Source organism: Ochotona curzoniae, unplaced genomic scaffold (genome assembly GCF_017591425.1).
Source record: "Ochotona curzoniae isolate NIBS_2020 unplaced genomic scaffold, NIBS_Ocur_1.0 contig_2723, whole genome shotgun sequence".
NCBI classification, from domain to species: Eukaryota; Metazoa; Chordata; class Mammalia; order Lagomorpha; family Ochotonidae; genus Ochotona; species Ochotona curzoniae.
The window spans coordinates 25,036,266-25,058,371 of record NW_024465573.1 but is presented as its reverse complement, the minus strand read 5'-3'; the positions used below and the strand labels follow the sequence as shown (position 1 = coordinate 25,058,371).

The 22,106-nt window shown below is 38.9% G+C and overlaps 1 protein-coding gene across 4 annotated transcripts in view; it reads left to right on the top strand.

Annotated features, from left to right (window-relative positions):
- Positions 1-21,485, top strand: part of DDX6 (DEAD-box helicase 6) — a 45,125-nt gene extending 23,640 nt beyond the window's left edge. For all 4 annotated transcript variants that reach the window (XM_040977074.1, XM_040977071.1, XM_040977072.1 and 1 more), the window contains exons 7-14: positions 911-1,005; positions 1,693-1,815; positions 2,128-2,256; positions 2,865-2,981; positions 4,582-4,645; positions 11,524-11,625; positions 12,422-12,604; positions 17,140-21,485. In XM_040977074.1, the coding sequence (XP_040833008.1) occupies positions 911-1,005; positions 1,693-1,815; positions 2,128-2,256; positions 2,865-2,981; positions 4,582-4,645; positions 11,524-11,625; positions 12,422-12,597 (806 nt within the window). In that variant the 3' untranslated portion in view covers positions 12,598-12,604; positions 17,140-21,485. The remainder of the gene's footprint in view (positions 1-910; positions 1,006-1,692; positions 1,816-2,127; positions 2,257-2,864; positions 2,982-4,581; positions 4,646-11,523; positions 11,626-12,421; positions 12,605-17,139) is intronic.
- The last annotated feature ends 621 nt before the right edge of the window (positions 21,486-22,106 follow it).

Sequence of the window (22,106 nt, the reverse complement as noted above, 5' to 3'; positions counted from 1 at the left end):
GGTTGTGTCCTGCAGCCCAGTCTGGCACAGCCTGCCTCACCTCAGCATTTGCCAGTGGGTGCTTTAGCCTGGCTTTGTTCGGCCCACCCCGATTCCAGCTGGAGCTGATGGGAGCTACAGCCTAGCCAGCCCTGCCAGTCCCCATGGGGGCGTAATTTGAATGGAATTCCAAATAGCTGTTAAAGAAAAGCTGTTTTGTGTTCGTTTGTGGGGAAAACTGAAACAAAATAACCAGCATGAAATTGTTTATGTAATTGATGTATACTTTTGTTGTTGTTTAATATGCATCTGAAGGACAGAGTAACAGAGGGATTTTCTATCTATTGATTAATCCCCACATGGCCACAAAAGCTGGAGTGGGAGCCAGGATCCAGGAACTGCTGAGTTTCCTACATGAGTTCAGGGTCCCAGACACATTAGCAGAGAGTTGGATTGGAAGCAAAGGCCGGGACTTAAACCAGCATTACACCGTTCTTGTAGGCAAATTAATTCACTGCCCCACAGAGACTTACCTTGATACAGTCTTTGCACTATGGTATTTCCTTAAAATCATTGCTTTGTTTGATCATAAAACATCTTTTGAATGTCCTTGCTTCCAGATTAAAGGCATTGATAGTTTGTCAGAAGCCTGATAAACCTACTGTTAATCATTTGGTGGTTGTCTTAAAATAAGGGGATTATGTTCACTATTTGAGATGTGACTTGAAAAGCTGTAACTTGCCCATCCAATTGTATGGATGGAACAAATAAATGTTCTCTAGTTCTCCTGAGGTGAAAGGAAAATTTGTATCCTAAAAACCAGTGTGCTTTTTATACTCCTATTTTTGTAGTGGTGTCTCTTATGAAGATAGTAAATGCTCTTCTCTTTCATTTAAGCTAAATTAATCAGTGTTTTTTCTGTGTTATTTAGTACACGTGGTGATTGCTACCCCTGGGAGAATTCTGGATCTTATCAAGAAAGGAGTAGCAAAGGTTGATCATGTCCAGATGATAGTATTGGATGAGGTAATGTCTTTTTATTTGAAAAGATAGTATTCTGTTCTGTAACTGCTTAAGCGCCAAATGGTTTGGGTACTGTTTTTCAACAAGAGTTACTGGTAACCTCAAAGCCAAGTTCATTCTAGTCCCATTCTGTTCACTTAAAAAAAAAAGTGAAAAAGCATACAATCTATCCTGTCATTACACTAAAGATTTACTTACTTATTTGAAACTTAAAAGACAAATTGGCAGGACAGAGACTATGATTATAATTTTTATAGCTCTGCAAGGAGAAGTTACTACAGTATGTAGGCATGGCCAGTTTTGCAGTTGTGAAAACTAGTGAAAGTAACAAGCAGGTAAGCAGTATTCCAACATATAGCTAATTAAGTAAAGGAAATAAGATTACAGCCTTAGGTAGCTTGACTTCAGAACTCATACTTTTAACCGTTGTACATACTACCTTTCTAATGAGAAACGCATTAAAATTGATATGGAAACAAGGGTTTACTTAGTCTAGAACTTTTTTCATAAAAGGAGGTCATGTACTAGCTCATCAATCACTGGAAGTTTGTGGCCATTGAATTTTGTGTGTTGAAGTGAATTTCCTATTTACAAGGAAGAATGTTACATGAATGCTCTTGCTGGATGCCGATTCTTTCACAATTTTTTGCGCTTTTTTTTTCCAAAAAGTGTTTTCTCTTTGATCTACAGGCAGATAAGTTGCTGTCACAGGATTTTGTACAGATAATGGAGGATATTATTCTCACGTTACCTAAAAACAGGCAGATTTTACTATATTCCGCTACTTTCCCTCTTAGTGTACAAAAATTCATGGTGAGTATAAGTTTCGTCAATGTCATGATTTTGATTATTACGTCTTTTTATTGGTGTATCTGTGTATGCTAATTACTTCGAGTTTTTGACCTTCAGCTACTTTGCTAAGGTTAACATTTTTGAAAAGCTATCACTTTGTTATGTTTCTGAATCTGACATACTACATCTTGCGGTAATTTCTTTCTTTCTTGACAAATCCTTTGTGCTTGTTTTGAAGAAAGATTCCTTAAAGCAAATCCCTTATTTTCAGAAATGTATAGTATGTTTTGAGTTTGGGAGAATCTGCTTTCATTTGTCCTTTTTTTTTTTTAGAATTCCCATTTACAGAAACCCTATGAGATTAACCTGATGGAGGAACTAACTTTGAAGGGAGTAACCCAATACTACGCATATGTAACTGAGCGCCAAAAAGTACACTGCCTCAACACACTTTTCTCCAGGGTAAGCAGTAGATTTAGATTCCTTTCCTAAATATTATCCTTCATTTAATCCTGGTAAAAGACCGTTGCAACAGTTTTCCCACCATCTTCACTGCAGAAAAGTCCTCGTTATTTCCTTAAAAGCAGTTTCAGTTATTGATCTTAAGCTGATACTGTATGATTCATATGAGTCCTTATGTTTTTAGAATAATTTTATACTAATATAGTTGATCCTCATTGTTCAAAGAGTGTGTATTTTTGTATCTGTCTAGTTGCAGACTTCTAGGAACTAGGAGCCCAAAATTCAGTGCAAGTCCTCCATGAGAGTGGGAAGGACCAAGTGCTCAAGCTGTGCACTGTTGCCCCTTAGGGAACATAGGAAGAAGCTGTCTGGAAAATGAGTCAGGACTTAAACCCAGGCACTCTGATGCCAAGTGCAGGTGTCCTCGGTGACATCTTAGCTGTTGCACCTTATGCTTACTCCAGATTTACCATTTTTACAACCCCTGTTTCTTTTGTACCCTGAGATTTTAAGTTTTAGACCATGTTATTTATGTTTCTTGTTTACTAGATATTTCAAAATTGGACAAACTGAATCAAAGTTTTCATTTTTCTTCCTCATATCTGTAGCTTCAGATAAACCAGTCAATCATTTTCTGTAACTCCTCTCAGAGAGTTGAATTGCTAGCCAAGAAGATTTCTCAACTGGGTTATTCTTGCTTCTATATTCATGCTAAAATGAGGCAGGTAAGTATAAAACTAGAATTTTTATAATTTATAAAACAACAAACTAAGTATTTCAAAGATTTTGTTTGGTTTTTAATGCTCCTCTAATTACCCTAAAGTTAGGAACAAAGTATCCCTTAGCATCCAAAGGACCCTTCTCAGCTAACTCTGGGATTTAGTTTTATAACAATAATAGCACATATTCGAGCTTCACAAGATTGTTAGAAAGATTGCAGTAATGCATGAGTAAGTATTTTGGAACTTAAAATACATAATAGAGAAATGAAATTTTATTCTTCCCCTCCTTCCTCAGCTGATCTCTGGATCTGATCTGTTGAGTGTAATAACCACTGGCTATCACATTTTAAATTAGTTAAAATGAAGTAACATGAGCACATTTTGTGGCTGATGTATTGGGAAGTGCAGACACAAAACATTCCCATTAATACATAATTTTGCTGGGCAACACTGCAATCCAGATTTTTTATTTACTATTATTGCTTGTCTGGGGGTAGGGAGGGAGAGGCGGTACTTAGTTTTTTAAAAATCCAATTTTTAATAATTTGAAAGTGATATTCCATCCTAGAGGTGGGCAGGCCGAGCCAGGTGCCAAGAACTCAGCCTGAGTCTCCCATGTGGATAGCATCAATCCAGATACTTGAGCCATTGCCTGCTGCCTGTCAGGTGTCCATTATCAGGTAGCTGGATACAGGGCCCTAACCCAGACACTTATGATATGGACATGAGAGTTAACTACTAAAGCACTACCTTTGAGGGGATACTTTGTAAGATTCTACCCTATCAGTGGATATCTGATATGGTTGATACTGATTGTGATGTGGTTTTTCCTGTACATAACATACCTATGATAAAATTGTGAATTAGGCATAGGAGATTGACAGTAACTAGTACAAGTAGGAAAAATATAGCAACATACTCATTAATAATAAGAGCTGTGTAAATGTGAGAGGTCTGTCTCATGACACCTTGTACACACCCTTATGTTGAAGTGAGGTGAACCACAGCCATCTAAGGTATTGTAATGCTATTATATAAGGGTAACTGGAATGCAAGCAGTGATACCACAGTAGTTATTCTGCTAACTGCGATTACTGTGAAATGAGAACTGACACAGGGCAGATGATGCTGGACAAAGTATAGCAGGACAGGAGAATAGGAGATTTCGGCACACCATAATGGCATGTAACTTAAAGAGTATGAATTGGCTCATTTCTGAAATTTTCCATTTACTAGGTTTGGACTGCAGGTAACTGAAACCATGGAAAGTGAAAATAAAGACAAGGAGGATTGTTGTATATGGCCCTTAAACTGACGTTTTCTTTGCTTAATTAAGGAAAAAATCCCAGTGTTTAAATTTTGTAATTTAAATAATTCAAAGCAATAGCAAGATTTTTTTTGCTAAATTATACTGTATAATTTCGTAACAAGTTTCTATCAACTCTTTAAGAACAGATTGAGTCAGTTCATATTTGCTTTTGTAAAAAACCTTGTCATGGAATCATTTATGTAAGCATTTTAGAATAAGGAACTGATAGAAATAATGAAAATTTGGTGCTTTGTATGAATTATAATCAAACATGACACATGGCTTTTTTCCTAGGAACATCGAAATCGTGTATTTCATGATTTCCGAAATGGCTTATGCCGCAATCTTGTTTGCACTGGTACGTATTTAATATTGCCTTTACCCATATTTTTCGTCCCTACTTCTATTTTGCTTAGCCTGTTTTCATTCACTTCTGCCTATAATACAGTTCAACATCCTCCACTGCAACTTTAAGAATTTCTGAAGTTGGGACTGATGTGATGGCTAAACTGGCTAATCCTCCACTTGCAAATACCAGCATCCCATATGGATGCCAGTTCAAGTCCCAACTGCTCTGCTTCCCATCCAGCTCTGCTTGTGGCCTGTGAAAGCCACGAAGGATGGCTCAAGTCCATGTGACCCTGCACCCGCGTAGGCTGGCTTTGGATTGGCTAGGCTGTGGTTGGCCTTCTGGGGAGTGAACCCCAGTAGATGGAAAGTCTTCTGCCCTGTGTCTCATTCTCTCTATAAACCTACATTTCTAATAAAAATAAGGTCTTCTTTAAAAAAAAAAGAATAAATTTTCCAAAGTTAAGAAGTTGAACATGAACTTCAGTTTAAACTCCTAAAATTGGGCTATATATCTGAAACCAAAGATAATTTTTCTGACATGCATACCTCACCTCTGTCTTTTAAGTTAGCTTTGAGTCTGTATGCCCCCAAAATAGTTTTAGATAACACATAGGAAATTATACTAAGAAACTACGAGGAGTTGTGATTTTTAAAAATTTTCCCTTAGAAGCAAACTAGTGTGCTTTATTTTACTGCATAACTAAAACAGATAATGTGGATGATGTAGAGCAGAAGAGGCAGATTACATACCTTTTCATCTGAAGAGAAGAAACTTGATTTTAATGGAAGTATTGTAGATATTTTATGAGTGTTTGCACACGTAAAACCCACTATAACTTGTTGACGTCAAGATTTAAAATATTTAGAAATCTGTTGTTTCTTGGCCTTTGGCTAAGATCAAGTGTAGAATATTTAGGAATTTGGTTTTTTGTAAAACTGCTGGCCTAACCAAATGAGAGTTGGTAGGAAAGAATAAAGAAATTACAAAGTATCCTATGCACTGTTAATTTATATTGTTTGTCTTAAATCTGGACAGTTATTGTGATTGTGAATTAACATCTTTATGTTTACTTAGTAGGCATGACCTTTAAAACATTGACACACTCAAAATGTAAAATAGAGAATTATCAGATTTTGTATAAAAGGGCATTAGACTCCTATAATTTTAAGATTAGGTCCCAAATCTTTGAATTTTTTTAAAAAAGATTTATTTATTTTTATTGGAAAGGCAGATGTACAGAGATGTCCATCCATGGGTTCACTCCTGCAACAGCCAGAGATGAGCCAGTCTAAAGCCAGGAGCTGCTTCTGGAGCTTCCATGTCAGTGCATCCTCTTTTTTCTGCTTTCCCAGGCCACCAGCAAGGAGCTGGATGGGACACAAACTGTTGCTCTATGTGCTGGGAAGATTAGTCAACTGAGCCATCGTGTCAGGCCCAGAGTCTTTAAATTTTTCCTTTTAACCATGTGACCTTAGGCAAGTCATATTTCTCTTAGGCTTTCTTTCTTGGTCTGTACAGTTGGGTTGCCTTATAAATTAAGTTTTAAATATCTATTGTAGTTCATTCTGCAAATGTCTATTGATAGTTTGAGATTAATTTATTTATTTGAAAGGTGAAGTTTCAGGAGCAGAGAGATACAGATCTTTCATCTTCTGGTTCAGCCCTTGGAACTCTGAATCTCCCGTGTGGATATCAGGGGACCAAATACTTAGGCTGTCTTGACCCAGACTATTGGCAGGGAGGTGGATTCTAAGTAGAGGAAACTGGTACCCATACAGGATGCCTTTCTTGTAAGTGGCGGCTTAACTCGCTGTATCACAATACTAGCCCTGTACATTTGTAATCTTTTAAAATGTATATTCACTTCCTGAAGTTCACTTGATTTTAAAAGTTTTATGTGGATATGTATTTGAAAGTCAGACCAACAGAAATTCCATCCACTTTTGTTCTCCGGGTGTCAAGAACAGCCAGGGCTGGGTCAGTCTGAAGCCATGAGCCTGGACTGGGAATTCAATCTGGGCCTCCCTTGTAACTGGCAGCAGCCTGTGTATTTGAGCCTGTTGTCTGCCAGAGTGCTCATTAGTGAGAAGCTGGAATTGGAGTTGATTCTCAAGCATAGGCACTCTGATGCAAGTTGTCAGTATCCAAAGTGATGTGCTAACTGCTGCTCCACGGGCTCATCCCACATTTTTTTTATCTAGTGGATGGATGCTTTGGTTATACCTGTTTTTGACAGTTGTGAATGGTGCTAGACTGATTTTAATTTCTTTGGGTTATATACCCATTGATGGGATTTGAGTTTTGCTTTTAGTTTTTAAAGAACCTTTCCACTGTTTTCAGTAATGGCTGTGTTGATTTATATCCTCACAAATAATGTAAGGGTGTCCCCTTTTTTCATTTCTTCATTAGCATTTAATTTCTGTTTCTTTGCCAATAGCCAGTCTTACTGGAATAAGATGGTATTGCCTGGGATTCTGATTTGTATTTCCCTGATAATTAGTGATCTTGACATTTTTTTGATGTACCTGCTGGCTGTTTATAAGTCTGTCTTTGAGAAATGTCTGATCTGCTCATTTTTAAAATTTGGATTCTTTAGGGATTTTGCTGTTGAGTTCCTTATTTATTCTGGTTATTAAATCCTTGTCAGATATATGACTTGCAAATATTTTTCTGGTTCTGTAGATTATCTTTTAACTCTGGTAGTTGGTTTCTTTTGTTGAGAAAAGCTCGTTTAGCTTGACAAAGTTCTGTTTATTCTTATTTCCCATGTTTTCGAGATCTGATTCCAAAAAGCTTTGCACATTGTAGTAATTTCAAATATTCAAAAAGATTTATTTATTTATTTGAAAGGCAGAATTAGAGATCTTAAATCTCCTGGTGCATTTTCCAGTAGGTCATGCTGAAGCCAAAAATGTAGAGCTCTGTCCAGGTCTCCTGTGCGGGTAGCGGGGCCCCATGTACTTGGGCTGCCTTCCACTGTTTTCTCAGGTGCAGTAGCCAGGAACTGGGTTGGAAGTGGAGCAGTCAGGACTCATATGGGAGGCAGGAATCATGGTGCTGTGTCACAGTGTTGGTCTCACTTATAGGTCTTTAATTAATTTTAAGCTGATTTCTGTGCATGCTGGGAGGATTCTAGTTTCATTCTTATACATGTAGATAGCCAATTTACTGAGCAGATTTGTTGGGAAGATTGTCTTTTCCAGTGCGTGTTCTTGGCATCTTTGTCAAAGTAGTTAGCTATGATGTGTAGTTGGCTTTTAGAATCTCTGTTTTGTGCCCTTGGACTGTATATTTTTATACCAATACCATGTTTTTTAAACTCTTGCTTTATAATGTATTTAACATATGCTTATTTTGGTGTTAAAATTGGTGTATTTAAAAGGCAGAGTTACAGAGTCGGAAAGAAAGATCTTGGCATTTGCTGGTTCACTCCCCAAATACCTGCCATAGCTAGGGATAGCCAGGGTGAATCCAGGAGTCAGGAGCTCTATGAACCTGCTATGTAGGTGATAGGAATCCAACTACTTGGATTGTCATCTGTTGTTTCCCAGGCCCATTAGCAGGGAATTGGGTGGGCAGTGGAGTACAACTCCATCCCAGGTGCTCCAATATGGGATGCAGGTTCCAAGTGGCAACTTAACCTACTGTGCCACAAGGTATGCACCTCTAATTTATTTTAAGGTCAGTTAGTGCAATGTTTTGTTTTGTTCATGTGCTCAAAATTGCTATGGCTAATCAGGGATTTCTGTGGCTACATAAAAATTTTAGTAGTATTTCTTTTAGCTTTGTGAAAAATGCCATTGCAATTCTGATAGAGGTTGCATTGAATCTATAAATTGCTGTGATGCTGGCTTTTGGCTTGTTGTGTGTGACCTTTATTGTATTGAGGTGTGTTTCTTCTTTACTTAATTTTAATTTCTTCAATCTTTTTAAATCTTTGACTATTGAAACGATAATATGATTTTGTCCTTCATTCTGTCGGTGTATGGTATATCATGTTTATTGATTCACATGGTGAACCATTTGTCATCTCTGTTACTGAATTTTGTTTGCCAGTATTTTTCAAAGACTTACTTGTATATTTTCATCAGGCATATTGGCCTGCAATTTTTTTTTTTTCCTATTTTATGCTGGTGTGGATATGGTATCAAGTCCTTATAGAGTAAATTTGGATGAATTCCTCCCTCTTTTTTTGAAATAATTCAAGAAACACATTACTGCTAATCAGTCTGCAGTGAGACCATCTGATCTTGGGCTTTTCATTGATGAGAGATGGACTTTTTACTGATTCAGCTTTCCTACATACATTGTTTGTATTTTATATGTTCTGGTACTTCATGCTTTAGTTTTTTGATGGGTTTGTTTGTTTTTCTTAAGATATATTTAATTTGAGAGACAGGGAATGAGAGAGCTCAACCATCATTGGTTCAGGGCGTGGTCCAGGCCAAAGCCAAGAGCCAGCTCTTCCTGCTCTCCCACTTGGGCCACCTGCTGCTGCTTTCCCAGGCTCAGTAGCAGGGAGATGGATCAGAAGCAGAGCAGCCAGGAATCACAGGCATGTTAGCATCACACATTGTGGTTTAAATTGCTAAGTCATGATGCCAGCCCCCCATGATTCAGTCTTGGTAAGGTGTTTGTTTCCAGAAATGTGTCCATTTCTTCCAGGTTATCTTCCGTTTTGTTGCCATATAGTTAGTTTTTCTGTGGTATCAGTTATAATGCCTTTTGTCTCTGATTTTATGTATATGAATCTTTATTTTCTTGTGTAGCTAAGAGTTTATCAATTTGATTTATCTTTATGGCATCAGCTTCCTTGTAGTGTTTATTTGCATTTTAGAACTTTTCTGTCACTGTTGTTCTGAGTTTTGTTATTTCTTGACTTCTAATAATTTTGGATTTTCTATGTTCTTTTCCAGTTTCTTAAGCTATGGTGTTAAGTGTTTGTGAGATATTTCTGTTTCTTTGATGTAGGCACTGAATGGTATAAACTTCTCTCTTGGTACTGCTTTTGCTATTATCTCAAAGGTTTTGCTTTTTCGTGTTTCTCTTTTCATAATTTTTAGGAGATTTCTGAATTTCCTCCTTGATTTCTTCCTTGATCCACTGGTTGTCTAGGAATAAGCTGTTTAACTTTCATACATGTACATAGCTTCCAAAGATTTGGGGTTTGTATAGGTTTTTCAGAGTTTGAATCAATGTATTATTGAGACTGGGGAATAATAGAGGGAATAAGTAAATAAATCTTTAAAAATGAGAGAGATCTTCCATCACTAGTTCATTCCATGAATTGCTGCATCAACCGGGCTGGACTGGGTTGGATTCAGTAGCTAGTAGCTTCTTTGAGGTCTCTCATGTGGGTACCAGAGGCTCAAGTACTTGGGCCATCCTCCACTGCTTTCCCAGGCACATTATTAGTAAGGAACTGAATGGAAAGTAGAGCAGCTGGGACACGAACCAGCAACCATAAGAATTGCTGGAATTGTAGGCCTTAGGGTTAGCCCCATTTGTCACAATGTTGCCCTGGAGATTTTGAAAATTAACCTAGATTGGGCCTGGCACGGTGGCGCAGTGGTTAAGGTCCTCGCCTTGCACTCCCGGGATCCCATATGGGCGCCGGTTCTATCCCGGCAGCCCCGCTTCCCTTCCAGCTCCCTGCCTGTGGCCCAGGAAAGCAGTCAAGGATGGCCCAAAGCTTTGGGACCCTGCACCTGCATGGGAGACCCGGAAGAGGCTCCTGGCTTCAGATCGGCATAGTATCGGCCGTTGCGCTCACTTGGGGAGTGAATCATCGGATGGAAGATCTTCCTCTCTGTCTCTCCTCTCTGTATATCCGCCTTTCCAATAAAAACATAATAAAAATAAATCTTTTTTAAAAATTAAAAAAAAAAAAAGAAAATTAACCTAGATCAAATCATGTAGCAGAACGGGATGGATTAATTCTAAATTATACATGGTTACTGTTAGTGGAACAACTTGTCATTCTTTTCCCTTAATTTTTAACTTTAGAAAGGGAGTGATAATTCACATCTTCTGGTTTACTTTCCAGATGTCTGTATGGGTCAGGCATCGCCTGCTGCTCCAAGACTCTCCCCTACAGGGAAACTAGGACCTGCAGCTAGCAGTGGACTTAGGCACTCTCATGTGGTATTTGGCCATCTCAGTTGTTAGACCAAACACTTTATTTCTTCCTTTTTCATTACTCTAGATTTGTGAATCATAGATTAACTCTGAGAAAGTAGTTTAAAGAAAATTACTGGCTATACCCATCTCTTGCATTTAAGGCTTACTAGTCTTTTATATTTACAAAATTACCTTTGCTTATTTTTTTTTTTTTTTAAAGATTTATTTTTATTATTTTTTCATTGGAAAGGCGGATATACAGAGAGGAGAGACAGAGAGGAAGATCTTCCATCCGATGATTCACTCCCCAAGTGAGCGCAACGGGCCGATACTATGCCGATCCGAAGCCAGGAGCCTCTTCCGGGTCTCCCACGCGGGTGCAGGGTCCCAAAGCTTTGGGCCGTCCTCGACTGCTTTCCCAGGCCACAGGCAGGGAGCTGGAAGGGAAGTGGGGCTGCCGGGATTAGAACCGGCGCCCATATGGGATCCCGGGCGTGCAAGGCGAGGACGTTTAACCACTTGCGCCACCGCGCCGGGCCCTACCTTTGCTTATTTTTAAAACCTGTTGACAGTACTGAGAAAAGGCAGCCTTGAGCGGAGAAAGCTGGTTGTGATAAATAATCAGGAAAGGTATTACCTTTGAATGAAGTCAGTTTACCTAGGGTTAAGACTAGATCAAAATGTTAAAAGAGGTGTGTGATATTAGAAGCCATGTTTGTGTTTTAGTTGAAAGATTTAATGAAAATAATCTCTCTTTTTTAAAGACCTGTTTACCCGAGGTATTGATATCCAAGCTGTGAATGTGGTGATTAATTTTGACTTCCCAAAGCTGGCAGAGACCTATCTTCATCGTATTGGAAGATCAGGTAAGGAAGAGGGCAATGGCTTTCCTGGAAATTACATATTGAAAAATATAATCACTACATTTTGTTTCCCTGTGAAGAATGATATTGAAAGGCACTAAGCCTTTTTTCACACCCTTTAGAGAGAATGCTCAGAACAGTGAGTTAACAGTAATCTGTGCAGTGTTTAAGACTTAAGTTTTCCTATTGTTAGAACTATTAAGAAAGTTAAAAATGACTTAATATGAGGACAATTAGTGCTTTATATATCAGTTTATTCACTGATAACTTTTGACTGGAAATAATCAGCTATTCTGTTACGCAAAGATAAAATGTAGCCAACCATCAAAATTTACAGAGAACAGTTTCTAGGACTCTCTGGGGATTTCAAAATCTGTGCAGGTTCAAGACTGTGGCATGATATTTGCATAAAACTCTCTACAGCTTTCCATATATTTTGAATGATCGCTAGCTAATGAATACCAAGACAGTTTGAACTGTCCATATTAAATATTTTTTAACCTGTGTTAATTAGGGAATTACTGGGTAAGATCTACATGGTCAGTACATAAACATATTTTCCCCCAAGTATTTTTGAGCTGTGGTTGATTGAATCCATAGATATGGAGTTCTCACTGTTGTACTTTGGAATGTGAAACTTGAAGTTTTGACATAATATGTGTTTGATAAGTATCTTTCACAGTGATACTGAAAAAAGTTAGTCTTAATGTGAGTTTTTCCACCCCATTTATAGACTGGCACGTGCATGTTGATGTTTATACTTAGTTTTTTAAAAATGAATTTAAATGTTTGTTGCTAGGTCGCTTTGGTCATCTTGGCTTAGCCATCAACTTGATCACATATGATGATCGTTTCAACCTGAAAAGTATTGAGGAGCAGCTGGGAACAGAAATTAAACCTATCCCAAGCAACATTGACAAGAGCCTGTATGTGGCAGAATACCACAGCGAGCCTGTAGAAGATGAGAAACCTTAACAAGCATGTGAGTACCTGACAGCTGAGTGAGCAGAACCTTTGAAGGGGGAAGGAAGTATGCTGCCATCACTGTCTGGCACAAAGGGGGATACCAAAGACCAGCTTTAAAATTCTAACTCAGCGAGTTAAGGTATTTCCATTCTCTTACAGTAGAGTCCCTTCCTACCCAGCAACTAGGTTACCATTCACAGGTATAACCATGGAAACGGTACAGACCACCAAACAAGACCAACTAGTTCCCCCTGTGTTGTTAGACTGGTTTCACAGTTCAGATCATCTGGTCTCAAAGGAAAACTTAAAAAGCTGTCATGGCCAGTGCTTTGGTGTAATAGGTAAAGCTGTCACCTGTGGTGTCAGCATCCCATAGGGGCAACAGTCCTCACTGCTCTGCTTCTGGTGCAGCTATCCACTGAAGCACCTGGCAAGATACCTGAGGAGGGTACAGGTGCTTAGACTCCTTCACCCATGTGGGAGAACCAGAAAAGCTCCCCGTTTCAGATCAGCCTAGCTCTGGCCATTTGGGGAGTAAACCAGCAGGTGAATGGTCTCTCTTCCCCTCATTCCCACACTCCCTCCTCTTTCGCTTCCCCTCTGTTGCCTTCCCTCTTCCTAATTCTGCCTTTAATATGCAAGTTAAAGAGAAAAATATACTGTCAACAGTGGGATTACTGCTGTTAGTAAAATCAGCAACTGTACATACCTGTATTTCTCTGACCTGATCTCCCACTCCCATATAGGTGTCAGGAGCTCAGGTATTGGGTCACTTGCTACTGCCTTGCCAGGCGTAATGGTAGGAAGTTAGAACAGAAGTACAGCAGGTGGGACTGTAAACAGTACTTTTGGGTGGGATGTCAATATTAGAAGGTCAGCTTAACCCAGCACCAGCCCCCAGGCTCAGCCATCTTCAGTTAATGCAGTTTCTTCCTGGGAGAAATTGGATACCTTATCATATTTAATGGCAGTACAGGTGAAACACAATAAATAGCAAATGTCTCTTGAATGAGGTTAAGATCTCATTAGAGAATCTGGAATGCAGGCTCCAGGACAGTGTGAAAGGTGAACAGAACATAATTTTAGACTCCCAAAGTAATGAAACCTCTGTTAGCATTCTAATGGATATATTAGTAAATTGAGTAAAGATACCTGTGTAATCTCTTTATTACCAAGTCTTTAATCAGGTTATGAGGATGACTTCGTTTTTCAAATGTCCATTATCATTTTATGATACAGTTCCATAGGCTGCTGGTATTTCCCTTCTCCCAGCCCCAATTTCCCCCCGACCCCCACCTAGTTCCTCTATATCATTACTAAAGTATAGTTCTTACACAGTCATATGTCCATCATAGCAGACATGGACAATGGCAGAGAGTCCAGAATCCTATTGTCAAGATATAGTAAACAGTTTCATTGTAAGTCCATCTTTGTCTGGAAGTAGAGATGCATATGGCATTGTATCTTCACATCTGGATGTTAGTCTCTATTTCACAGCTACTGTACATCCCCTCAGATGAAAAATCATAATACAAAATCAACAATAGAAAAATAGAAATTAACAATGTCATGAAGTTAAATAACGTGTTACTAGGTACAACAGTCTCTGTTACATAGCTACTATAAATCCGCTTAAATGAAGAATCACAAAACAAAATCAACATCAGGAAGAAAAAAGAATTTAACAACACCATGAAGTTAAATAAATGTTACTAAATGACTAATACGTAGCTGAAGAAATGAAAATCAAGAACCTTCTTGAAGAAAATGATGCTACTCTATGATCTATGAGTCATTGAATGATTTAATCAGAAGAAAGTGTTTTGAAGAGATGAAACTAACCGAAAACATCAAATCCCATGAGATATAGATTCCACTGATTTTTGTTGGTGAAATGTGTGTCTTCTAGACAAGAAATAGATGAGTTTTGTTTTTTAATCCAGTCTACTAATCTTTGACATTTGATTGAGCTTAAGCCATTTATATTCAGGGCTAATATGCACAGGTGGTATTTTGGTCCTGTCATTTTAGGAACAGGTTTTTCATTGATTTAGTCTTCTGTTGTCATTTTACTGGGATGTTCTTCCCATTTGCCTTTGGTTTTGTTGGGTGCTATTCCTCTTCTCTGTCAAGAGAACATCTTGAAGTATCATCATTTGTAGGGAAGGTTTGGAAGAGGCAAATTCTTTTAACATTTCTTTACTGTGGATAAATTTTATTTCATTTTCAAAGACAAAAGAAAGCTTTGCTGCATATGTTATCCAAGTGGACAATTTTTCTCTTTTAGACTCTGGAATATGTTAGTCCATTCTCTTCTTGGCTGTAGAGTTTCCTGGGAGAGACCTTCTGTGAGTTTAATTGGCATTTCTTATATGTCAACTGATTTTTTTCACGTGCACATTTAAGAATCTTTACCTTATGTTCAATTGAAGAGAGCTTGATGATCATGTGTCTTGGTGAAGATCTCTTTTGGCCAAGCCTGTTGGGAGTTCTGTGCCCCTCCTAGATGTTGTTTCCCAATTCTTTCTCTAGATTAGGGAAATTTTCCTTTATTATTTCATTAAATACATTTGCAAACTCGGCTTCTCTTTCTGCACCTCTGGGACTCCCATAACTCTTCTATTTGGGCTCTTAATCGTGTCTTTCAATTCTTGAATACTTTTTTTTGGCCTGATCCAGCTCTGCTTCCAGATTTTTGTTTGCTTCTCCCTGATGACAGGAAATATCTGCCAATTCTGAGATTCTTTCTTCTGCTTGCTTCATTCTACTTTGGAGACTCTCCGCTGTACTTTTAATTTGCTATGTTCTTAATTTCTGATGTATCAGCCTTGGTTTGCTTTATTGCTTCCTTAAATTCTTTGAACTCTTATATGTGCTTCCCATTGTTGATCAGAAGCTTTAAAATGAGTTTTCTGGATTCTCTGTCCCCCATTTTCTCGATTTCTTCCTTAGTTAACTCTGAGGTTTGCAAAGGGTTTTGCACTTTTGCAGAAGAGTTTTCAGTAATATTCATTGTGCCTTTGTCTCTTCTTTTGCTCTTGATCATTGTACTTCTGGTTAGCAGAGTCTTCTTAGGGCAGGTTCCTAAGCTATGTCACCCACAGGTCTACAGTTCGATTTTACTTATTGTGATTGGTACACAACTCTTTGCTTGCAGCCAATTGTGCCACAACCTGCAGTGAGTTTCTGGTCTGGGTTCTTATGTCAGATTTCCACCAAGAACTCCATAGCCCCAACTTCTGGCTCACCAGTCTACACCTCTTGTGATACCATGCTGAGGCTACACTGTTGTCTCTGCAACCTTTCTCCCACTTTTGGTTTGAGCAGATCCCCGGATTAGAGAACACTAGGTATCCTATATAGCTAGGTTGTTGTTGGTGCTGATCTTGCCGGAACCTGTTGGCAGTTAGGTTTAGGTGCCACACGGACCTATTTTGACCCGTACAATGCCACAGTCAGCATTATTTTCCTGCAGGACCAGTGCAATCCACTGAACTTAGTGAGTTATTGTGAGCTCAGCACATGCGCAGTTCACTATTGTCCTCTGCAGTCTTAAATTCTTTGCCACACTGTAAGAAATGGCACCTGACGTACCCACTACTAGAGCTCTTGATCTGCTGGCCATCAGATCTGAGGGCTACCCAGACCTGTCTTGGGTGGAACCTGTAGAATACCATGTTGATGCAGTTCACTGAGTCAGCTTGGCTATGATCAACTCTTACCCTTGCCTTTGCCTCCTTAGGCAAAATGGTGGCCAATTTGGTTCTAAGGGGCTGACTGGGCTGTGAAATCCACCCTGTTCTCACATTGTCCGTCTGGGATCCTCTCTGTCTCTGCTCCTGATCAAATCAAACGGACCAGCAGGACGGACAGTTCTTTGTCTGGACTCACCTCCCGAGTTCCCAGTGAAAGTCCTTTCCCACCTGGTTGCTGGTGGAGTTCAGATCACCGTTAGCTGAATGCTGCTAGAGTATCAGTCACTGCCACACCACACGGTTGTGTCCGCTGCTTTCCTGTGTCCGTCAGTCTCCAGGTACCCCTCTGCTGTTGTTCTCTCCTCTCCTATTTTCTGGGATGTGTCCTCTCTGCTTCATCCTGATTAAATGCGTCTCCGTCCATTAAAACGTGTCCTTACGCTGTTCCACCATCTTGAATCTCCTTCAATCTCATTTAGTTTCACAAGATAGTTTCTAAATTACAGTGAGCTTAAAGAATGAGGCTTTAGCCTCTTTTTCCTGAATTATCAAACACAAAACAAGTAGACAGAACTAGGTGACATTTGCTAAGTACTTTGCAGACTGTTTCGGCTCAGGTAAGATACATTTTTCCCCCTTGCCTCAATTATTGTAAATGAATGCTAGCTATCTGCTACCAGAACATTTGGTTTCCAAGTTTTTCTCAGGATAGAAACTCCTTAATTGTAACCAGAGAATTTTACAATAGGTAAAGGCTTCAATAGAAATTACTAGATGAGGATTGTGAAAAACCCAGTGTATCCTAGTTTGTGTTGCTTTTACAGATGTTGATTTTCGTGTTTCCCTTTTTCTATAGGCTTTGACAAACTACAGGAGGCTCGTTTGGATCTGTGACACATCATTTTTTGGGGGGATGCTCTTCTCTTTGTGGGTTTTTCATCTTCTTTTATTTTGGAACTATGAAGACTTAAAAGAGCTCAGACATTTTTTTCTTTTTTTAACTGGTGAAGAGGAAAAAAAGCTGAAAAGAAGGAATATACCTTTTTTGTTCCACTTGTTTGCACTGTGTGCTGACTGAACATTAGTTGCACTAACTGCTGGTTTTTTAAAAAAAAATATGTTTTCTGGGGAAAGGGGACAAGGAAGGAAGAAAAAGAAGAGAAGGAGAGAAACCCTAAAAAGAGAAGAATCTCAAAGAATACACAAGCTTGTCTACGAATTCAAATTTCTCCAACAGCTGACTCTCGCGCATTTCAACTTCTCCCTGATTACTCATCCGTTTTAAGCCTGAAGAGCTTATTACTTATTTGTGCGAAGTGCCTTATGCTATGAGACCATTCAGAATATCATCTTTAGACACAGCCCAAGGAATCAACAATAGTAGTTCTTTTTTTTTTTTCTTTGTTTTCTTTAATATTTTAGAATTTGTCTTTTTTCAGTTTGGTTTCAAATTGAAATCTTTTTCTTCCCTTTCTACTCAAGCCCAGGGCTGCAAGATGAAACTTACTAGTGATGTTTAACACCATTTTCTTTTCTTTATGTGGAGGAGTTGATATGCAACCGCAGTTCATCCGCACTGTAAATACATGTATTTAAAAAAAAAACAATCCCACGTAAAAAAATTTCTTCTGGGCTGAGTAGATCCAACATCATCGCTCTCAAAGGAAAGAGCAGTCAATCATTGCAGGAGCCATATGACAAGCCTTTGTGCTCTATAACAGAACACTAAAGACTGGTTTACATACGCCTCCATTAGCAGTATGGCACTTGATGTGTAGACATGTCAGAGCCTTGACCCTCTTTCCTCTGTGGCGAAGCGTGTCCCATAGAAAATTGGGTGTGTATACTTGTATAAACTCTGTAAATAAGTTTTTTTCTGGGTTCATATATATATATATATACATATATATATAATATTTTTTTTCTGGATGAAGGTTGCTGGGATTAAGGGGATTAGAGTGATTATGGGAGCAGCTAAAGATGAGAGGGGCTCAGTTTTCCGCAACACTAAATTCTAAAAAGTTCTTGGCCTCTTAATATGGAATGCAGGCACCAATGGGACCCTTGTGTTAAAAGAGGGATCCATAAGTCTGGGACACACCCTTTACGCCGCACTGCCTCATCTAGTAACCTTTTTAGCAGACTTATCAGAGGGATCAAGGAAGCTTCAAAAATCTGTAATTCAAAATGATTTTTTTTGAGACTCTCTGATACTGTTTCCTTTTTAAAAGTTCAAGAGGAAGCTCAAAATCTCTGCAAAAGAGGGCAAAGATGAATCTGCTTGCAGTGTGGGAATTCTGCTGGGTGGCAGTGTCCTTGAACAATGTATGTATAAAGCGTGGATCTGCATTTCAGGATGTTAACCGGTACCAGCTTTGGCAACGTTAGCAGTTCAGGAGCTCAATTTTCTGTGGATCATCTCCTGTAGTGTGTAAATGTGTTGCCCTCTGCCCACATTATTTCATAAGCTTCTGCAGCAATGGGCAACCCCTGAAGAGTTGTTTAGTTCCATGCTTCAAGAGAGCTGCTTGCTTGCATTGTGACAGGAACTGTTACGTTATTCTGCACTGTAAATTGCTGGCAAATGCTTTACAGTAAATAGTGTTGCTTTAAATTGTGCCCCTCCCAACATGCTTGATGTTTGGCCTGATCTCCAGGCAAAAGGAGTGAGATGAATCAAAACCAGTGAACTTTTTTTTTTAATGTTTTTAATTCCCTTTAACCCAGTGTACTAGGTCAATCAGGAGGCATCTGAGGGGAGAAAAGCAAAAAAAAAAAAAAAAAAACCAAAAAAATTATTTCCATATTCTATTGTTTTTTAAAACCTTATAATATTGCAAGTCCTGCATATGCTTTTATGCTTAACTCATCTGGATAAAGAAATCAATTATTTGAAGTTGCTTTTTTGACCTGCCTAATTCTGAGCAAACCTGTTTTGTGACTCATCCAAAATGCCCTGGGGATCAAAATCCTACAGATGCCTCCTGATCAGACATAGCCCTGACTCTGTAACAACTGTAGCAAGAGCTGCACAGTACAAACCCAAAAAAGAGCAAGCTCATTTTTGGGAGTCAAGTCATTCATGTCTGCCCAGTCAATGTTGGTTGCTAAACGCAAACTGTACTTAATAAAGAGCTAACCTTTTCCCAGAAAGGGACATGGGAGGGGATCTAAAAGGTGTTAACATTTGACCAAAAAATCTTGCCCTTGTACTGATGCAGCTCTCTTTCTCCCCCACCTCTGGCGAGATGAGAGGGATCATTTCATTAGAGCGAAAGCAAGACAGGAGTATAAACTCAATTTTTTTTTTTAATCTCGCTAGAAGACCTGTGGGTGACTATTTAAGAAAAAGTGCAGTCTGCCAACTTTGGACTGCTGAGCCTGGTGCCACATGCTATGGGTCCCTCTTAAAGCACAGACTAAACATGCAAAGTATTACTGAAGTACAGCCTCTGAGGAGGAGTGGCACTTAAACTATCTGGGACACCACTATTGGACATAGTTTTGTAGAAGCAACTGTCCAGTTTTGGTGCTTGACTCCTGACTAGGAATTGTGAAATGGAAAGATGCTCTAACGACTGGGTTAAAGCCTGGTCTTTTTCCTACCCCCCTCTGTTTTTTTTTTTAATTTGGGGATCCCTCAGTATTGTTATTGGAATTATTTTCATATTGTTTTTGTTTTCAGTAATGGTTTTATTTTTCCAGTGTGGTTCATTTCAGTGAGAACTAGTCCCTATTTTTAATATTAAAACTGCATCCAATTCATGGTCTATTTGGTTGTATAGTTGTGTAATGGATTATGGACTGTTACACACCATGCTGCCTCTGGCCTATGGTTTTGCTTTTGTGTCTCTCCCCATTGTTTTGATGGAGGAAATGGCTTTCTTGCCTTTCCCTGGGGAGTGCAGTAAGTTCCTTCTAAGATCTTTCTGGAAAGAGCAAGGGAGAGGAAAACCTAAATATATCTTATTTTTAGTTTGATCCCAGTATATAACATGGGTTGGCCCAAAAAGCTGGGGGTGGGGGGTGGTGTGGTTATTCATTTTTGTTTTCAGAATGAGATGGGAGCATCTTTCCTTTAATTTTTGCTTTGTGTCTGATACCATCGGGCTTGGTTTAAAACAAGACAGCACAAAGCCTTTAGCGTAAATTGTCGGATTCAGAACATCTCATTCTGATCACTTCTGTTTTTTTGTTTGTTTTGTTTTTTTAATAGGGTGGGAGGGGGAGGGTATTGTGCCCCCAAAGGGTGGGTGTCTGCACAAAGGATTTAGAAACACTTTGAAAGCTCATAACCTCATCAGAAACTGCCTTTAGCCACACTCCTGACCTTCTAGATGAGTAACAAAAAGATGAAATAAATTCTTGGGAATTAAGCCATGTTATTTTAATTTGCCTTTTTTTTCCCCCCAGCATTCTGTGTATCTTTAAAATTGTTTTTATGGAATCATTATCTTGCCAAATAACCTTTGTCAAGCAAAATTATTGTCCTCTGGGAGCTGAAGTGAGTCAGCTTTTTGGTGAACTTAAGTGGACTTTGATGAGCTTATAGTTCTACTTTATATTCCTAAAGATAGTTTCTTAAAACTCCCAAAGAATAAAATCTCTCCTCTGATCTAGTAACTCATCTTTAGGGTAAAGAGTGAAGTGTCCAAAGGTTAAAACAGTTCATGAGGTCAGAGGGAGCTATCCTGGCACCTGGACTCTGCCCCTCCACAGCTGACAGGTTCCAACAGAAGTGTATTTAAATTCTCCAGTAGACAATGCTGGGCAAGGCAAGGGAGGGGGTAGGGCTGGGTTATTAAGATACAGGCTGCTGTATTTTAACCAGTGGTTGCGGGGGAGGGGTGCCTGGTGAAAACAAAGTCACTTCCCTGTTTTGAAACTTGAAATTATTATTATTTTGGTTTGGTAAAAATAGAAAATTCTAATGTCCCTAGCCACAAGGGACCACTTTCCACTGAGAAGTGAGCAGTGGGAACTCAAAATTTTGAAAATATTTGGGAAAATTGGCTTTCTGTTAATTGGCTAATGTTCCAGTGGGTCTCTGTTTTTGTTGGGATGTGTTATGTTGTATGTACACATTTATGGACCAGAGTCTACTGCGGTTAAGGTTCAGAAAAGATGATTGGTAAAATCTTGATTTTTTTTTTGTTGTTGTTGTTGTTCCTTTATCTCAATAAAAGCCCACTGGAACTCCAAGTTTGTGTGTCATACATCCTTAGTAACGTGTGTTCAGAAATTGAGTTCAGTGATATACCTGTTGTGCCCAGTTGAATGTCCAGCTGAGAACATGCCACCCACAGCTGTGTAACACCCAGAGAACTGAGGGGGAGTCTCAGGACATCTGAGAATTGTTCTCAGATGTAAACCTGAACGGAGCCACAGAAACTACTTCAAGTTGCTGGTGAAAGGTCTAAAGACCTACATGAAGAATTTTTAACAAAGCTTCAAATATGCCACTCTCACCACCTCTCCCTACAAAGAAATGTGTGGATAGGAGTAACGAAGTATTTGAACTACTCAGTAATTGACACCTGTGTGTTAAGAATTAAAAAATATATACATAAGACTTAAGTAAATGGAGAGACAGGTATGGTTGGGAGTCTCGTGAATTTCATAGGTTTGAATGTACAGCTAGTCATTCCCAATCAGCTTTTGTGTAGGTGTGCACAGCTGGAAATTCTAAAAAATTAAGCCATAATTCCACTAAACGTTGGAAAGCTTGACCCAATTTGAAAATACACTAGGAAGCTACAATAATGCAGAGTATTTTATTATTGGCAGGAGGATAGATAAGATAGATGGGTAGAAAGCCTAGAA